The sequence below is a fragment of the Myotis daubentonii genome, chromosome 1 (genome assembly GCF_963259705.1).
Source record: "Myotis daubentonii chromosome 1, mMyoDau2.1, whole genome shotgun sequence".
Classification (NCBI taxonomy): domain Eukaryota; kingdom Metazoa; phylum Chordata; class Mammalia; order Chiroptera; family Vespertilionidae; genus Myotis; species Myotis daubentonii.
The window spans coordinates 66,581,679-66,601,211 of record NC_081840.1 but is presented as its reverse complement, the minus strand read 5'-3'; the positions used below and the strand labels follow the sequence as shown (position 1 = coordinate 66,601,211).

Here is a 19,533-nt window from a genome sequence, read left to right as displayed (position 1 = left end):
GACCTCGGGAGTTGGCTGTGAGAGCGCACTGATCACCGGGTGGGGAGAGGGGGGCAGCTTCTGCATCATAGCGACTGGTAGAATGGTCGTAACGGTCACTTAGGCTTTTATATATATAGATGGTATCAACCTGTAAGTATAACCACAAATATACATTAAAGACTAGAGGGAGCCCGAGCTGGTTTGGCTCAGTGGATAGAGTGTCAGTCTGAGGACTGAAGGGTCCAGGTTCAATTCTGGTCAAGGGCACATGCCCAGGTTGCAGGCTCGATCCCCAGTGTGGGGGCATGCAGGAGGCAGCCGATCAATGATTTTCTCTCATCATTGATATTTCTATCTCTCTCTCCCTCTGCCTTCCTCTATGAAATAATAAAAATATATTTTAAAAATTAATAAATAAAAGACTAGAGGGATGTTCCAAAATGTTAATAGTAATGGGATTGTGGGTGCTTTTTATTTTCTTCATTAACTATCTCTCAAATTGTCCTCAATAGGCATCCTATCTAATAAAAGAGAAACATGGTAATTAGCCGTACCTCCACTACCCTTCCCATTGGCGAATCAGGGCAATATGCAAATTAACTGCCAGCCAAGATGGCGGCCGGCAGCCAGGCAGCTTGAAGCGAACATGAGGCTTGCTTGCTTCAGTGATGGAGGACTCCAAAGTTCCCACCTGCCGCTGCCGGCCTCTGAGCTTGCAGTTTGAAACATTGTTACAAATATAGAAGCTAAACAAAATCGCAGAAATCTGCTTTCAGCCAGCCAGGATCTCAGAGCTGGAGTTGAAACAGTGTTTTGATTATAGAACCCAAACAAACCAGATACCTGCTTTCAGCAGCAGAGCCTAAGAGCTGGAGCCAAGCCTCAGAGCTAAAGCTGGCCCAGAATAAAGAAAGAAAAAAAGGAGCGGTTGGGAGCTTTAGTTACCTGCCAGCCTGAAAACAGCCCTCAGCCCCTCACCCAGACTGGCCAGGCACCTCAGTGGGGACCCCCACCCTGAAGGGTGTGTGACCAGCTGCAGACAGCCATCATCCCCTCATCCAGGCTGGCCAGGAACCCCAGTGGGGACCCCCACCCTGATCCAGGACACCCTTCAGGGCAAACCAGCCGGCCCCCACCCGTGCACCAGGCCTCTATCCTATATAGTAAAAGGGTAATATGCCTCCCAGCACCGGGATCAGCGGAGCCGAGAGGCCTCTTGGCACCGGGATCAGTGTGACAGGGGGCAGCGTCCAAACCCCCTGATCGCCCTGCGGCTCTGTGCATGACAGGGGGCGGCGCCCCAACTCCCCAATCAACCCTGCTCTGAGCCCGACCAGGGGCTGCACCTAGGGATTGGGCCTGCCCTCTGCCACCCGGGAGCAGGCCTAAGCCAGCAGGTCGTTATCTCCCGAGGGGTCCCAGACTGCGAGAGGGCACAGGCCGGGCTGAGGAACCCCCCCCCCCCCCCGAGTGCACAAATTTTTGTGCACAGGGCCTCTAGTCTATATATATAAAAGGCTAAGTGTCTATCCATCTGACCAGTAGCTATGATGTGCACTGACCACCAGGGGGCAGATGCTCAATGCAGGAGCTGCCATGACGCACACTGGCCATTTAACACATTGTTTGCGGGTAGTTTTTATAGCGTGCTAACAGGTGGCGCGGGCCATTTTTGCTAATTTTTTGTGCAAATGGCAACGTTCAGTAAAATTACGATAACTTTAGTTTTACATATTTTTTTTCAATGAAACTTTTTGTGATTTACTATAAAATGTGTACTGAATTATTTTTCTTAGAATCACACTGAACGCGTGGCGAGGCAGAGAATTGTGTAAAGGGATGACTCTACGCAGTTGAATAGATTACCGTTATACCTGGAAGTACATACATAATTCACCATTGTATGTGTTAGAGACCCAAATTTTGTCCTTTGGAATTCGTATATCTGCATGTTAGCATCCCTTTAGAGCAATAAAAAAGTATAAAAATAAACGTATTTATATGTTACCTGCATTCTACCGCTAGTCTATAAAAAAACGTATTAATACGTGTCCCGCGCTCCACTACCAGTCAACGTAAAACATATAAATACGTTTCCTGCATACAATGTGTTAAAAAGAAATGGCACCACAAACCTGGTGCTGACAAACCAACATTCAGCTTCCCCCAAGTGGGACACAGGTCCAGCCACCACCCCACAGTGACACCCCACCAAATCGCAGCCAACACTGCCAAGACCTCGTGGAGCAAAATGCGGCCCATAACCCAGCCCAGAAATGGTCGCTGTGGGCGCCAGGTAATGACTTCACATAGCAACACCTGGCTTCCCCTTCCTGGCGATTAGCCTCCTTGGAGTTTCTTCAGCCAGGAGCCCGGCTTGCTTTATAGCCAGGTGCAAATATTTTACTGTTTAAACGAATGTTTGTGAAGCATTTTCAAGTGCCTCCTCTCATTTGATCCTCACAGAGGTCCTGGAGTAGGTACATAGGAGACTTGGTAGAATCCTATTATCTCTTCATTAGCAAGACAATGGAGATTTAGAAAGTTTAGAAACTTGACCTGACTGAAAAGAAGTAAGAAATGATGGACCTTGAAAATGACTTCAGGTTTTCTCACTGCACAGAATATAGTCAAACACTGCTACAGTTAAATATTTTACCCTTTGTTCTCCCTGCATGATCTACAATAATAATCTGCTTCGTGTTGATATTTACTGCTGTGCTGCTGACAATTACCTGAAAGAGAAGTTGGGGTGCTTCACTGGGCTGGAAAAAGTTTAGCTTAATCAGAAAGCAGGTCTAATTAAGCAAGTTTTATATATATATACATACATATATATATATATATATATATATATATATATATATATATATACACACACACACACATATACACACATACATACACACACATACATATATATGGCTAAGTTGACTTGCACATGCGCGACACATATAAAGCTCTTGCTGGCACCAATTGTATGCGCGTTTCCATCTATCATTGTCGATTGTGAATTTGGTTGACATTTCTACTATAGAGAAAGGGCAAATAGCAATATTAAAATAGTTCATCTAATTAATTTCCTTTCAATGTGCACAAATCGATGCATTGGGACACTAGTTTTATTGTAAGATATAACAATGCCAATTATAACTGGAAAATAATAGTTTTGCTGTTCATGAGATCCTCAAATGTATGACATCAAACATGTTAGTGAAAAATAAACACAAATTGTAGGTGAAATACTTATTACTTAATGGAGTTTCTTCTAACACACAACTCATGCCACCTCATAACAGTGTGCCCATACCACAGAGGTGCTGGCATGCCTGGAGAAATTAAAGGTACCCTGGGGAAAATATATAGTCTATAGATCTTGTATGTAAGATTCTTGTCTATTGGAGCTCTTAGGTTGGAGTAAGTAAGGACAAAGTAAAATATGTTCCATTTTATTTCAGAATCATGAAAAGATGAAGATCAGCTGGTAAACTTTTTTTGGGGGGGCAATTCATAACAATGTGGTGAGACTAGGAGGCACTACTATGCTTGTACATGTCTCAAATAATCAATTTAAAAATCTGCTGATAGATTCTGATGGTGAGAAACTAGGTTAGGCCATGTACATACTTGCACCCATCTAACAAATTGAAATAGGTACACAATAGATCTTCCCTTCCATCGTTGGTCAAACAGCCTCCTAAATTCAGATGTATAGTTGTAATTTACAAGTTACTGGCCTGAATATACACTGTAAACCAAAATGTCAGGATATATCTCCTTACCTATGCTCTATTGTAAAGGATCATCCAATAGCAAAAACTTTCAATCAGAGGACATTCTATGTTGAACTATGGATTTGTTTTATGCGAAATTATTTTACAATTGAAGTAAACGATGCATTAAAAAGGAAAGAAATTTAAACAATTGAAACCTAAATACAAATGGCTTATGTGCTTAATTTTCTTCCCAAGAACTCAAAAGTAAAATAGTAACAGACTACACAATTAAAGGCCAGAAATTCAGAATGTTCTGATTTATAGAATAATAAGATCTACTCTTATTCTTTAGTTCTTCAGGTTTAAGGAAGAAAATTAAGGGTGGAGTTCAGCAGACCTGTCACCAGCAGAGCTTGGCTTTCTCCTTGGAGAGAGCAGTAACCAGACTCTGCTTATTACAATGAGAACCTGCACTTAGGATAATTATGGCTTTGTAAGCCATCAGCATCCAGCAGGCAGCATTTGAAATTTCATAGGCTCATTATCAGGTAGGAGAAGTACTGTAACTGAGAGCTGCCAGCTGAATAGATTACAGACTACTGCAAGTTGTCATACCGCACTGTACTACAATGCTAGAGGGAAAGCAGGAAAAAGGAAGGTTTTCTTTTTTAACTCATACAAAGTGAAACAGGTAAGCAATAATGAACTAAGACTAACTATAAGTTAACACCCAGAGATAGCCACTGTTAACAGTTAGCAACTTTTTTCTACACACATATTATCCACATAAGGAAGGTCTTGGTTCATACTCAGAAATCATTTATTTTATTGGCTAAATAAATACCACTGATTTGGTAAGAAAGCAGATTTCAAACACAAAAATTACCAAGTATTTGTTTTTTCTCTCTCACAGACACACAGATCTGAACTGCTATAAGCAGATTTAGCTACCTCTTAAAATGGCAGGAACTATCATGATCACTTAATAATATGAAATGTATTGGTATTTTTTTAAACCTCATCATCTGAAGCTCTAGAGGAAAACCAAATGAGGGTTTTATAATTCCTATTAAAATTACCTGTTCTGAAAATCAGCAACCATGTCCCGCCTTTCCGAGATCTTGGATGAGCCATCAAGCCTCATATAGGTATGCTTCCTGTAAACCATATATTCCTGCCAATCAAGAGTAAATAGATACAATCAATCTGATGAAAAGTACTGTATTCCAATTCCCACAAGCATCTACTTACTTTCTATCTCATCCATACAGTGAGCGAGTCACTATATCCAGAATGAGGAGAAACCAATGTCAAAAGTATGGGGATTTAATTTGTAAATGAGTTTACTGCCATCATGTAAAAATCTAGGGTAACCTGAAGACTACAACCACTCTCAATATCAACTTGGAAACTAATCTTATTTCTCTAAGTTTTTGTAGGTTTCAGGAAAAACAAAAAAATAAACAAAATGAAATCTCCAAACCAAAATGGCGGGGAGCGGGCCTAAGCTGCAGTCAGGCAGCGAGGACATCCTTAGCGTTGCCGCGGGAGAGGCTCCGGCGACCAACGCTGTGCTCACCAGATGTCAGCCCAGCTGAGCGGTGCTCCTCCTGTGGGAGCACACTGACCACCAGGGGGCAGCTCCTGCGTTGAGCATCTAAACCAGTGGTTCTCAACCTGTGGGTTGCCTAAGACCATCGGAAAACACACATATAATTACATATTGTTTACAGTAGCAAAATTACAGTTATGAAGTAGCAATGAATATAATGTTATGGCTGGGGGTCACCACAACATGAGGAACTGTATTAAAGGGTCGCGGCATTAGGAAGGTTGAGAACTACTGAAACCCTGGTGGTCAGTGTGCATCATGGTGACCAGTCACTGCTGTTTCGTCGATTTGTATATTACCCTTTTATTATATAGGATATATATTTTTTTTACTATTTCTATCTGTCTCCAGGTAGTTCTGTAAGGATTTTTATAATCAAAGAGGGGCAGAGCACCACTGGCATGGCTCAGTGGTTGAATGTCAACCTATGAACCAGCAGGTCATGGTTCAATTCCCTGTCAGGGCACATGTCCCGGTTGCAGGCTTGATCCCCAGTGGGGGATGTGAAGGAGGCAGCTGATCAATGATTCTCTCTCATCACTGATGTTTCTAGTTTCTATCTCTCTATCCCTTTCTCTTCTTCTCTGAAATCAATAAAAATATATATTTTTAAAAAAGAGATTAATACTGAGCTAAGAAATTTAATATTTCTTTTATTCACAAATTCTGGCTGTATCAAAGTTACTCTGTCTCTCCAAATGTCTAGGCTGTTGTCCGGCCTGTGTGGCCCAGTGGTTGATCACCAATGAACCAGGTCACAATTCAATTTGTAGTCAGGTCATATGCCTGGGTTGCAGGCTCAATCCCCAGTAGGAGGTATGCAGGAGGCAGCCAATCAATGATTCTCTCTCATCATTGATGTCTCTATCTCTCTCTCCCTTCCTTTCTGAAATCAATAAAAATATATTGAAAAAATAAAAGTCTAGGCCATTTAGAGAAGATGTTTAATCAAATGTTCGTCTGGAAAAAATGCCTAATTTCTTCTGTTAATTTTAAGAACTGTGCCCACTCCCATTCTTAGTTTAGTGATCCTAAAAACATCTAATGACTTAGTACCAAATTAAATTCTATTTTGTTAAAATAAAAACACAAATTCTAATAAATGATTTTAAAGTACTCATAGCATTTTTGAAATTTTATTTTAAAAACTGATCCAGCCCTGGCCAGTGTGGTTCAATTGGTTGGAGCGTCGTCGTGTGCGCCAAAAGGTGGCAGGTTTGAGGCCCAGTCAGGGCACATGCCCAGGTTGTGGGTTCAATCCCTGGTTGGGGCAAGTGTGGGGGGTAACCAACTGATTTTTGTCTCTCACATTGATGTTTCTCTCTCTTTCTCTCTTCCTCCTCCTCCTTTTACCAACCTCCTTTCTGCTCTCTAAAAACCAATGGGAAAATACCCTCAGGTGAGGATTAGCAATAGATATAGATAGATAGATAGATAGATAGATAGATAGATAGATAGATAGATAGATAGATTTATTGAAGAAGCCAAAGGGGTTTTGGACAAGATGTACTCTTGGCATTTGAGTAGTGATTCTCAACAAGGATTAAAAATACCTGTGTATCGACCCATCCCAGGGATTCTGAGTCTGTAGGTCTGGGCTAGGGCCTGGACTGGTTTATTTTTAAATTTCTTTTCTTTTCAAACCTTTACCCGAGGATATGTTTTTATGATTTTTAGAGAGACAGAGTGAGAGACAACAATGTGAGAGAAAAACATCGATCAGTTGCCTCCTGCACATGCCTAGACTTGGGCTTGAACCGTAATCTAGGTATGTGTCCTGACCAAGAATCAAACCTGCAACTTTTTGGTGCATAGGACAATGCTCCAACCAACCAAGCCACTCAGCCAGGGCGGGACAGGTTTATTTTTAAAAAGCTTCAAAGATGGGAGAACCAAGATGGCGGCATAGGTTAACGCTGGAGTTTGCTGCTTTGAACAACTACTTCAAAAGTGAAACTAAAAGACGGAACGGACATCACCCAGAACCACAGGAATGCTGGCTGAGTGGAAGTCCTACAACTAGGAGGAAAGAGAAACACATACGGACACTCAGAGGAGGCGCAGTGCTGAAGTCAAATTCTGAGGTGCGGAGTGCGCCGAGCGGGCTGGCGGCGGAGGGCACGGTTGGCGTTTTCAATCGGAAGGGAGTCGCAGACTCTGAGCTCCAGATACAGGCGAGTCTTTAGGGACCCAGACTCAAACGGGAGAAGCGGGACTGTCTGGCTTCGGTCAGAGTGAGTGCAGCTTTCTCTCCGAGCTTTGCAGCGGGTGCTGGGACTCAGAGGCAGAGCCCCTGGGGACAGGACTGAGAGCCGCCATAACTGCTCTCTCCGGCCCACCCTGTTGATCCTGTGCGACCCAACCTACCCAAGCCCTGCACAGAGGCATTTGCCGGATAGCCTCAGGCAAAGGCTAGATTAGCACCTCCCTAGAGGACAGAAGTTCTCTCACTGCTGACACAGCTGATTCTCATAGCCACTTGGCCTGGAGGTCAAACCCTCCCTGGTATTAGCTACAACAATCAAGGTTTAACTATAAGACTGCGAACAAAGACCACTAGGGGGTGCACCAAGGAAGCATAACAAAATGCGGAGACAAAGAAACAGGACAAAATTGTCAATGGAAGATATAGAGTTCAGAACCACACTTCTAAGGTCTCTCAAGAACTGTTTAGAAGCCGCCGATAAACTTAATGAGATCTACAAGAAAACTAATGAGTCCCTTGATGTTATATTGGGGAACCAACTAGAAATTAAGCATACACGGACTGAAATAACGAATATTATACAGACTCCCGACAGCAGACCAGAGGAGCGCAAGAATCAAGTCAATGATTTGAAATGCGAGGAAGCAAAAAACATCCAACCAGAAAAGCAAAATGAAAAAAGAATCCAAAAATGCGAGGCTAGTGTAAGGAGCCTCTGGGACAGCTTCAAGCGTACCAACATCTGAATTATAGGGGTGCCAGAAGATGAGAGAGAGCAAGATATTGAAAACCTATTTGAAGAAATAATGACAGAAAACTTCCCCCACCTGGTGAAAGATATGGACTTACAGGTCCAAGAAGCGCGGAGAACCCCAAACAAAAGGAATCCAAAGAGGACCACACCAAGACACATCATAATTAAAATGCCAAGAGCAAAAGATAAAGAGAGAATCTTAAAAACAGCAAGAGAAAGTAACTCAGTTACCTACAAGGGAATACCCATACGACTGTCAGCAGATTTCTCAACAGAAACTTTGCAGGCCAGAAGGGAGTGGCAAGAAATATTCAAAGTGATGAATACCAAGAACCTACAACCAAGATTACTTTATCCAGCAAAGCTATCATTCAGAATTGAAGGTCAGATAAAGAGCTTCACAGATAAGGAAAAGCTAAAGGAGTTCATCACCACCAAACCAGGATTATATGAAATGCTGAAAGGTATCCTTTAAGAAGAGGAAGAGGAAGAAAAAGGTAAAGATACAAATTATGAACAACAAATATGCATCTATCAACAAGTGAATCTAAGAATCAAGTGAATAAATAATCTGATGAACAGAATGAACCGGTGATTATAATAGAATCAGGGACATAGAAAGGGAATGGACTGACTATTCTTGGGGGGGAAAGGGGTGTGGAAGATGTGGGAAGAGACTGGACAAAAATCGTGCACCTATGGATGAGGACAGTGGGTGGGGAGTGAGGGCGGAGGGTGGGGAGGGAACTGGGAGGAGGGGAGTTATGGGGGGGGGGGAAAAGAGGAACAAATGTAATAATCTGAACAATAAAGATTTAATTAAAAAAAAAAATAAAAAGCTTCAAAGATGATTGCAATAAGTGCTCTGTATCAGCAGCTAAGAAAAACTCCTATAGAATCTTACTATTTCAAATATGGCCCTCTGATGAGGAGTACTGGCAACACCTTAAGTGTGTTAAAATGCAGAATAGAGGGGCATGCCCATACCTAGAGAATGAGAATTTGCATTTTAATGTTAACATGTGTGACTTGTAAGTACATAAGTTTCTCAAACATAAGTTTGCGAAACACTGTTGTGGAACATATCCTTATGCTGTTTTTAAATCATTAAAATACTTTTTTCCAAGTAAAATCTTATAAATCTCTACCTAGGTCTCTTATTCTCTCTAACCTACTCCACAAGCTTGGAAACCAGTGTTTTGGAGGACAAGTTGGGAAGACAGACCAGTTCTGGATCACATCCCTAAGTCCTACTTTTGTTGTTAATCCTCATCCGAGGGTATTTTTCCATTGTTTTTTTTAGACAGAGTGGAATGGTGGGGGAGAGACAGAGAGAGAAACATCGATGTGAGAGAGACACATTAATTGGTAGCCTCATAATTCAAAGTGTCAGCAAGTGGCTCTAACTCCTTAAAATATACCCAATGGTGTAACATCAAGTGACTAGGTTCATCTTAAAGTAGTAGTGATGATGATGGCTCGCACTTATACAGCATTTACCAAGTGACAATCAGTATTCTATGTACTTTACCTGGTTTTGCTTATCTAATCCTCACCATAGCCTTCAAAGGGAGATGTTAGTATTGTTACTCCCATTTTACAGATATTAAGGAAGGTCTTTAAAGTGGCATAGGCAGTAATGAAGCTGGGACTGGAACTCAGGCAGACTTGTTGCAAACATGTCAAACTTGCAGCGGTTTGACATGCTTGTTCTAGTCTTTGGTTTAACCCCTCTATTGCTTAAATAGAACAGAAGCACACCACCACTAGGGGGAAAAGGAGGTATGGGGGGGGGGGGTGAAGAAGCCCCATAAGGTTTTTAGTATATTTTGTCCATAACCCCCATCCATCATCATCATAAAGAAAGGATGATTGGGCACTTGAAAAAATAAAGGAAAATGCTTACATATTTATAACATGAACTTCCATTCTCACACTTCTTTTCCATTTCAAAATTGCCTCTGATGTTCATTTTAATGCAATTTCACTTTCATAAAACGTTTTGGGAGGAAAGACTCAGTATGATCCACAAACCTGCAGATGTGGTATAACTATTTTCCTGAACGTGTCCCTTTACATCTTTGGAGTCTATCACCAGCAAAAAGTAAGGCTCCTCTCAATGTCTATTACAGCCTCTCTGTTGTCCAGGTAAGTTGCACCAAGTGAATGAAATATGGCAGCCATCCCTCCTATATCTAATACAGAACTCTTAGGAGCAAGACCCAATCACAAGGCATTCATGGGCCCAACATAACCTGCCTTCACACTACTTGTGTTATATCCTTTTCTCCTATATCCCATGCACCAGTCACAGTGCACTACTCCCCCAAATGTCTTCTACCTTCCCATCTCTGTGCCTTTTTACACTTGGCTTCCTTAGTCTGGAATGTACATCTCCCTGATGGCTGAAATTCTATTTAAGTTCAGTTCAGATGTCACTGCCTATGTAAAGCCTCCCTCAAGTGACGCAGTTAGAAATAAATGTGTCCCTCCTGTTATGTTCAGCATGTTTATGCTTCAGTATTTTTGGCACCAGTTCATGGTACACTTGAGTTATTTGTCTGTGACATATATAGGTACACACACACACCCCTGCCTCCCACCCCAAGATACATTCCTAGCAGTCAAAGACCACAGTGAACTGATATTTCCAACTGCCCTAGCACAATGCCTCCCTCACAGTGGGCATGAAAAAGTGAACTAAACAGGATATAGGATGATTGTAAGTTGATACATGTCCTTCTACCATGCTTAAGACCAAATGAAAATGCTAGTCAACAGTGATTGCAATTTGCTTTATAGTCCACGGGACAGTTTTAGAATACCCAGCTTTCCGGTATGTTCAGAATCACAGTTTCCAAAGATAACTTGAAGTTCTAAGATATCTGTAGGTTTCAGGAAAAACAGAATGATAAAATGTCTGTTCAGGATGAATCCCTCCCTAGTGAGGTACTTGCTGACTGGGCAAATTATACAATCCACTGTCTCAAATGTCATTATTAGTTACAGATTATCTGGACTTAATTCTGCGTTGTACTATTTTCATATATTGGTGCAATTCAAGATCTGTCTGGGTTTAGTACTTAGCAATCACACCACATACATGCACCAGTTGGCTGAACCTTTCCAAGTACCTTTGTCGTATTTCATAGAAAATACTAAGGCTTATTTCCTTAAACTACAGACTCAGTTACTTGATGCATCAGGAATGAATCTCAAAAGAGATGACCCAGAGATAATGTAAGTCATCTGTAGAGAATTAAAAGCTCTTTGCAACATCCCAAACTAGGGTAAAAATGAAGGTAGTATGAAAAGTTTTGTCTGATATAAAGTTGGACACCACCATCCCAATTGCACAGGGCCTATGTCTGCTTCCACAATACCCCCTCCAGCCAAGGCCCCACAGGTGACTCAGTAAATCTATCATATGCTCCCCTATTTATGTCCTTGACTTCTGCCCATGGCACACTAAAAATTCTTGGCCCTGGAAATTAAGCAGTCTCCTTTTATATCCCCTATCCAGAAATACTATTTGGATACCATGGGGAAGGATAAAACATTTCAGAATACAGAATTCTATTTGGAAGAAGATCTGATACATTCATAAGAAATTTAAATTAAAGTCAGACTTTTGCCCTAGAGAAGGAGGCTATCGATCACTTTAGAAAATACTGAGCAAATAATAAGTGCCTAGATCTAGTATTGCTCACAAAATGGAAACCTGGCCATATAGAAATATGTGAACATTTATTGTCTTCTGGTTCTTGTGGGTCCCAGAAATAGATAGATAGCCAAGGCTGAAGCACTGAACAAAAAGCCCCAAAAGGCTGCTGTATGAAAGAGATGCTGACATGCTCCACCACTGAGCGCCAATACCCCTCTGAGTTTCTAACTCTGGCTCTATTGAAAGCTCTTTATTCCCTCTTTGACATACAGGGTCCAGGATGTCAACAGAAAAAGAGAATTCTGGGGGAAAAAAGTAAAAAAAAACCTTAAACACCAATAAAAACTATAATACACAAGGTGAGGGTCAAGATATTTCTTTAAAGAAAAGGTTACAGGTACTCAAGGGCAAGCATCTATATAGAAGGGCCTTTCTAAAACCTGCCCCTTAGGTTCATGCACCAGTTATGTTTTAAAGCTGAAATGACTCTAACAAATGTTTACAGCGAAAGATTCCATTATGAAAGTAAACCCACATTACTCTGAAAAGATAAAGAAATGTAGACCTAATCCTGGACTGTTCCAAGATCCACAATACATTTACATTTCAATAAATGATAAGACATATACTAAACATTGTGGGCATTGTAATTCTACATCCGCAAAATAAATTTCATTTATGGACTAACCTCTTGGAATACAGAATGTGGTTCATTTGGGTAAATATTAAATAAATAGGCCAAAGAAAAATTAAATGAACTTTTAGGAATTTAACGTCGAAGGAGAAAGAACAGAATAGTATTAAAAAATCTAGACAACAGTTTCATTTTAGTTTTTCAGTAAAACATACAAATAGCAGTAACATTTTTGGCTTCAGCCTCCTAGATGCATGTTACACATATGGCTAAGGAATGTGAGCAGTTATGAAATTCAGGCTTTGAATTTGCTTTTCCCTAATTCAGAATTCCTCATAGAGCTGTAACTACATTTAGAGAAGGCCTTCATGCTGCCTTGTTTGCAAAGTCAACCCACCAAGTTTACCTCCCCTTCAAAAATCCTGCTGGATTAGACAGAGATAGAAAGTGACTGTAGGGCTAAGGTTTAAAGCACTCATCCTGAACAAAATTTACTGTTATACTTTGATTTACTTATTTTAGTAATATTTATGAGGAACTAGAAGTGTGCAATATACAAGATGACGAACTAAAATGTAGGACTATATCAAACTTAAACCACCCACACTCACCTTCATCTACCAGAGCTAGCTTATTTTTTTGCAGTTTACCCATTTTCCTAGAATTTCCTCTAATATGAATCAACCTTTATGACTCTATAACCTACTCATATAATCTTGAGAAAGAAAGATCATCATCTCCCTTACAAAATCCTTAACATACCGCTTTTCTGTAATTCTTAGCAGTAAGATCACTATTTCATCTTTACTTCCCTGACTCTAGGGCAGCTGTGGGCAAACTACGGCCCACGGGCCAGATCCGGCCCGTTTGAAATGAATAAAACTATTGAAAAAAAAGACCGTACCCTTTTATGTAATGATGTTTACTTTGAATTTATATTAGTTCACACAAACACTCCATCCATGTTTTTGTTCCGGCCCTCCGGTCCAGTTTAAGAACCCATTGTGGCCCCCCAGTCAAAAAGTTTGCCCACCCCTGCTCTAGGGCAAGGCCCACATGCACTTTATTTAAAAAGAGCCCCACTGAAGGAAAGTTAACTCACTGTTTTGGCTGTTGGCATCATCTGCTTTGAACAGAACATTAAAGATGCAAGCAGTCCTTTTATTTTAAACTAGAGGCTCTGTGCACGAAATCCATTCACTGGGGGGGTGGGGGGTGGTGGTGGTGGTGTCCCTCAGCCCAGCCTGCACCCTCTCCAATCTGGGACCTCTCAGGGGCAGTTGGAAATCCCTCTCACAATCCGGGATTGCTGGCTCCTAATCACTTACCTGCCTGCCTGCCTGGTCCCCCCAACTGCCCTCCCCTGCTGGCACGGTCACCCCTAACTGCCCTCCCCTGCTGGCCATCTTGTGGCTGTGGGCACTGCTATTTTTAGGGTGGGGCAGTCAATTAGCATATTCCCGCCTTACTGTCTGTGGGTGCCTCCATCTTTGTGATGGTGTGAGGGTCAATTAGCATATTCCCTCTTTATTAGATAGGATTACTGCTATTAGGACCTTTAATACAGTCAAGATTTACATCAAACACAATGGCTTAATCACCTCTCTTACAGTCACATAAGCATTCTCCATCATTTAGAAATAGGTAACCTACTTATCATACAAACCAGAAAGTTTGGTTTGCTGACAGCATTCTGGGGCTAAACACTACATTAAATATACAAAAGTCTAAGTGACCATTCGACCGGTAGCTATGACGCATACTGACCATCAGGGGGCAGACACTCAATGCACAGGCATGGAAACATGGAACACACTGATGAATCATCTCAGAGGGAAGTGGGGAGGATGGGAAGAGATTAATCAAAGATCTTATATGCATACTAGAGGCCCAGTGCACAGATTCGTGTACCGGTGGAGTTCCTCAGTCTGGCCTGTGGGGATAGGGCTGAAACTGGCTCGGTGCACGGATTCGTGCACTGGTGGTGGTGGCGGCGGGGGGGTCCCTCAGCCTGGCCTGCGGGGATCAGGCTGAAACTGGCAGTCCGACATCCCCCAAGGGGTCCGGGTGCAGGCCAGGCTGAGGGACCCCAAATGTGCACAAATCCGTGCATCGGGCCTCTAGTATTAAATATAAGATACTAGAGGCCTGGTGCACAAAAATTTGTGCACTGGGGGGGGGGGGGAGGTCCTCAGCCTGGCCTGTGCCCTCTTGCAGTCTGGGACCCCTCGGGGGATGTCCACCTGCTGGCTTAGGCCCGCTTCCCGGGGGATCAGAGAGGCTCCCACCACCACTGCTGTGCTGGCAGCCATCAGCCTGGCTTGTGGCTGAGCAGAGCTCCCCCTGTGTGAGTGCACTGACCACCAGGGGGCAGCTTCTGCATTGAGTGTCTGCCCCCCGGTGGTCAGTGTGTGTCATAGTGACCAGTCATTCCCAGTGGTTCTGCTGTTAGGGTCAATTTGCATATTACCCTTTTACCAAATAGGATAGAGGCCTGGTGCACGGGTGGGGGCCGGCTGGTTTGCCCTGAAGGGTGTCCCAGATCAGGGTGGAGGTCCCGCTGGGGTGCCTGGCCAGCCTGGGTGAGGGCTGAGGGCCGTTTTCAGGCTGGCCACAGCCACGGGCTGGAAGCAGGTATCTGGGATTTATTTAACTTCTATAATTGAAACTTTGTAGCATTGATCCCACTCGAAGCCTGGGTTGCCCCTGGCAACCCATGTTCCCTGCCCCTCCTTGAGTGGAGGCCAGGCCTGTTGGAAGCAGGTATCTGGGATTTATCTATCGTCTATAATTGAAACTTTGTAGCCTTGAGCGGAGCCCAGTGCTGGCCAGGGCGGGCAGGAAGCTTGGATTCCTCCATCGCTGGGGGCAACCTAAGCCTCCTGCTTGCTCCAGCTCCGTTGCCACCATCTTCTTTGTGACGGACTGAGGGTTAATTTGCACATTACTCTTTTATTAGATAGGCTAGTGATTCAATTGTAAATTGACCTCAAATATCATTGTTATCTCTTGCTAAAAAAATTGCCAGATTATTAAAAAAAGAGCCTGCTACCAAATTCAAATAAGCTCATTGCAAAATTCAGCAAGCCAGCCTTGCTTCCCAAAGAACCTAAAAATTACTCCCTATTGCTACCCTTCATCCTTCTGTACTGATATAAAAATATGATCCCTACTTTCTTATCCCAAGATAGGGATAATCATGGTCCAATTTCCACTTATTACCAAATATTCCCTGGAGTAGCAGGTTAGAACAGAAAGCCTTAGATGCATAAAATCTCCATGGAAAAACATGAGAATATTTATACAATACTGATATCCAGATGCTTTAGCCTCTCCACAAGCGGCTTTCCAACATTCTTCCACCAAGGATTTACTCTATTGGTTTGTGATTATTTGTCCTCTCATTCACTCTCCTGTTTCAATGTCCATGGCTTCTCTCCCTCAAGTAACAACAATAAAATAGAGAGAATGTCATCAGAGAAGTAATTAAAGAAACAAAAGCTGCCTTGCAAAATAAGACAACTATATCTTTCACCATAACCCAATAGTTGTCAACTTCAGTTGCATATTAGAATTACCTTAGGAGCTTTTTCTTATTTTAAAAACATATTTTATTAATTTCAGAGAGGAAGGGAGAGGGAGAGAAAGATAGAAACATTAATGATGAGAGAGAATCACTGATCAGCTGCCTCCTGCACACCCCTCCCCCACCACTGGGGATCAAGTCTGAAACTCAGGCATGTGCCCTGACTGGGAATCTAACTGTGACCTCCTGTTTCATAGGTTGATGCTGAACCACTGAGCCATGCCAGCAGGGCCCATTTATACATTTTAAAAATTAATATTTAGAGAGTGGAAGAGAGAAACATTGATGTGAGAGAGAAACATTGATCGGTTGCCTCCCGCACATGCCCCAACAGGGAATTGAACCCAAAACTCGGGTATGTGTCCTGACCAGGAATTGAACTGTGACCTCCTGGTTCATAGGTCAACATCCAACCACTGAGCCACGCCAGCTGGGCACCTTAGGAGCTTTTCAATGTCCTGATGCCTAGGTCTTATGCCAAACTTATTAAATAACCAGACATCAGTATTTGTTAAAGGTCCCCCAAGAGATTGTAATATGTAGTCAAGTTGAGAACCATTACATTAACTCAAGATGAATAGCCGCTTTCTATTTTTTTACCTAAAGAAAAAAATCACAAATCTTATTTTCCATATACAATTTTAGAGGATTTTTCAAGAAATTCCTAGGCTCTGATGTACTTTAAAATTAGGGAATTTCTTCCCTAGTAAAGGAAGGGAGTAGGGGGTGTTCTATTTCATTGGAATAAGGAAGGAAGCGGAAATCCTTTGCATATTCTCACATCTGCCAGGAGTTGCTTCTCCTCCTTTACAGACAGTAAAATCATCAAGCTGTTTGAGTTCTCATTAAGCAGGAGTAGTATTAGTCATAGATATCTGATTCCTACAAGGTGTCCTAGGTTGCCAAAGTTCCTTCTCCTACCTCCAGTAGGTCTATCATCCTGGTCATCTGGGAGTAGATAAGGACCCTATGTCCTTGAGACTTGAGCCGAGTCAGCAGGACATCAAGGGCATACAGCTTTCCACTGTCAGTGATGAGGCTCTCCTTGCCTAGGGAGAAGAAAAGGGGGGGAAGGGGAAACTGTATTTAATTGAAGCAGCAAAATCACTCACTGCAAAGCTGTATGCAGCCAAAATTACTGCAACCAGGATGCGTATCATCATGAAAGCAGGAAAGTACTCTAGAGGAGAATGCAAAGCACTGTTAAATAGTGATCCAATAGTGCTCTGGGAAGAAATGTCCTGAAAGAGGGAAGTGTAGGTACCTTCCCAACCGATAGTTCCCAATCAGACACAGGCATCTGAAAACTTCCGCACTACAACCCTCACTCAGGTACACATGGCATTTAAAAGTGATGTCCATGTCATATCTTCTGTAAGTGACCTGAGAGGCCTGCTGTTTCTTTTTCCATATTATCTCTAGATATCTGTTTCTGCTAGTCTTGTGGCTAAATGGTTTACTTTCTGGAAGTATGAGAATGTAAAGAAACAAGGCCCGCTCTTGTCAACCCCTGGAGTCAATTAAACACCAAGAAATGCAAATAAACATACCCTCTTCTGCCTTTTATTTAAAAAATATTTTTATTGAACTTTAGAGAGAGAGGAAGGGAGGCAAAGAGAGAAAGAAACATCGATGTGAGAGTGAAACATTGATCGGCTGCTTCCTGCCCTCCCCCACAACCCCTCCACTTGGGATGGAGCCTGGAACCCGGGCATGTGCCTTGACCTGGAATAGAAAGGCAACCTCTCGGTGCATGGGACAAAGCCCAACCAATTGAGCCACACCAGCCGGCTCTTCTGCCTTTAAAAAAACAACTCAACTCACTCTCCTGGATGATTTCAAATAGGTTGGCTGGTAAATGCCATTATCCTAAGCTATAATTTAATAAAGACACTCTAGGGCTTGTTCAGCTTTTTAAAAAGATGTTGGGTTTCTGTGAAATGGAAGCTGCTTTCACTCACTAACTTGTACTGTCTCCTTCCTCTTCCCATTAAAAAAAATAAATAATTTCAGCCAAAGATCTTAAAGAATACTTAACTCACAAATTTTCATCTTATCCATTCAGTATCATTCAACTCCCATCACATTTCAGGAAGTAGAGTTTCCTGTTTGCAGACTGGTCCATAAACATGCCCTGAACAATTGCTGTTATTAAGAGGGGAAGAGATGAGGCTTAAGGGGCTGGGAGATTTAAGAGCATATGTGGAAGTGACTGGGGAACACAAAAAGGGAGAGAGAAAGGCTAAAGTTATTATACAGACAACTAACTGCTAAAAGTAAAAAGGGAAACTATTAAGGAAAAAAAATAGTCTATCCTAGGTTTCTGGGTTTGAACCCATGGATTTTCCTCAGAACTGTGAAGCAATCTAAGGGTTCTCAATGGTCATTTCTCAGTTCTTGTTATTTGCCAAGTGCACAATTATTGTATAAACTGAACAAGAACGGATGTGCTGACAGCACCATAACAAATCATCAGCCACTCTGTTTTGCTACAAAGCCACAGGCCCTGGATGTTTACTCCTCTGCACTGTAGCCTGCCTTTTCCCACCTTCGGAACGCTGCCAGGCTACATCTCTCCCTCCACCCCTCCACCCCCTGACGCTGTGACACACACCTTTGTTCAGCCTCTTTGTTTGGTCCTGTTTAGATTATTGAAATGCTCTTCTTTTTGTTGGTCTCCTTACCAACACAATCAAATGACTGCAGCTGGGACAGAACTAATTGCTAAGCCCTCTCTCTGGCACCAGACAAGGAGGCCTGTACAAATTCCAAGTCTGATGAGGGAGCAATGCTTTCATAGCAACTTCAAGGTTTTCTTCTTGTCACAATTACCCTTCTCCTTTAATTGGATTCCCCAGGGTCCCTCAATTTTGATAGCTCCTAAACATTCCCCACAGAGCTACCAATCAATTTCAGATAATAAGTTTCTTTCTTTTCTCATTAAAAGCACAGCAAGGTGAAAAAAAAAAGCCCATATATTTTTCAGTCATTGAGCAAGAGTGGGTAAACTAAGCTCATCTGATTTTTGCAGGCTGCTAATCTCTCTCCATTTGCATATACTCCCTCAACACAAATATTTAAGGGTGTACAAATGTCTTGCATCTGAATTTTGAGAAGTTTCAATTCATCTCAAAATCATGATTCAATGGTTGTCACATATTCCTGCTTCCCACATCTATTTTATTTTGCTAAATAGAATGAACTGATGCTAGAATTCGGAAACCTCAGAGATGACGATGTGCATATACTTTGATAGAACTCTGATGCACCTGAGAGAAGCAAGAAGTGGTACCTGTTGTTAGCCTGTTACTGTGTAGGTGGGGGATGTGGAAGTGGACAGACTGGATTTCTTTGGACTGCCCTGAAGGAAAAGGCCTAA

At 42.2% G+C, this 19,533-nt stretch overlaps 1 protein-coding gene across 4 annotated transcripts in view; it reads right to left on the bottom strand.

Annotated features, from left to right (window-relative positions):
* Positions 1-19,533, bottom strand: part of INO80 (INO80 complex ATPase subunit) — a 168,772-nt gene that overhangs the window by 35,673 nt on the left and 113,566 nt on the right. For all 4 annotated transcript variants that reach the window (XM_059712805.1, XM_059655721.1, XM_059712640.1 and 1 more), the window contains 2 exons: positions 17,076-17,203; positions 4,778-4,872 (listed from right to left, as the gene is read on the bottom strand). In XM_059712805.1, the coding sequence (XP_059568788.1) occupies positions 4,778-4,872; positions 17,076-17,203 (223 nt within the window). The remainder of the gene's footprint in view (positions 1-4,777; positions 4,873-17,075; positions 17,204-19,533) is intronic.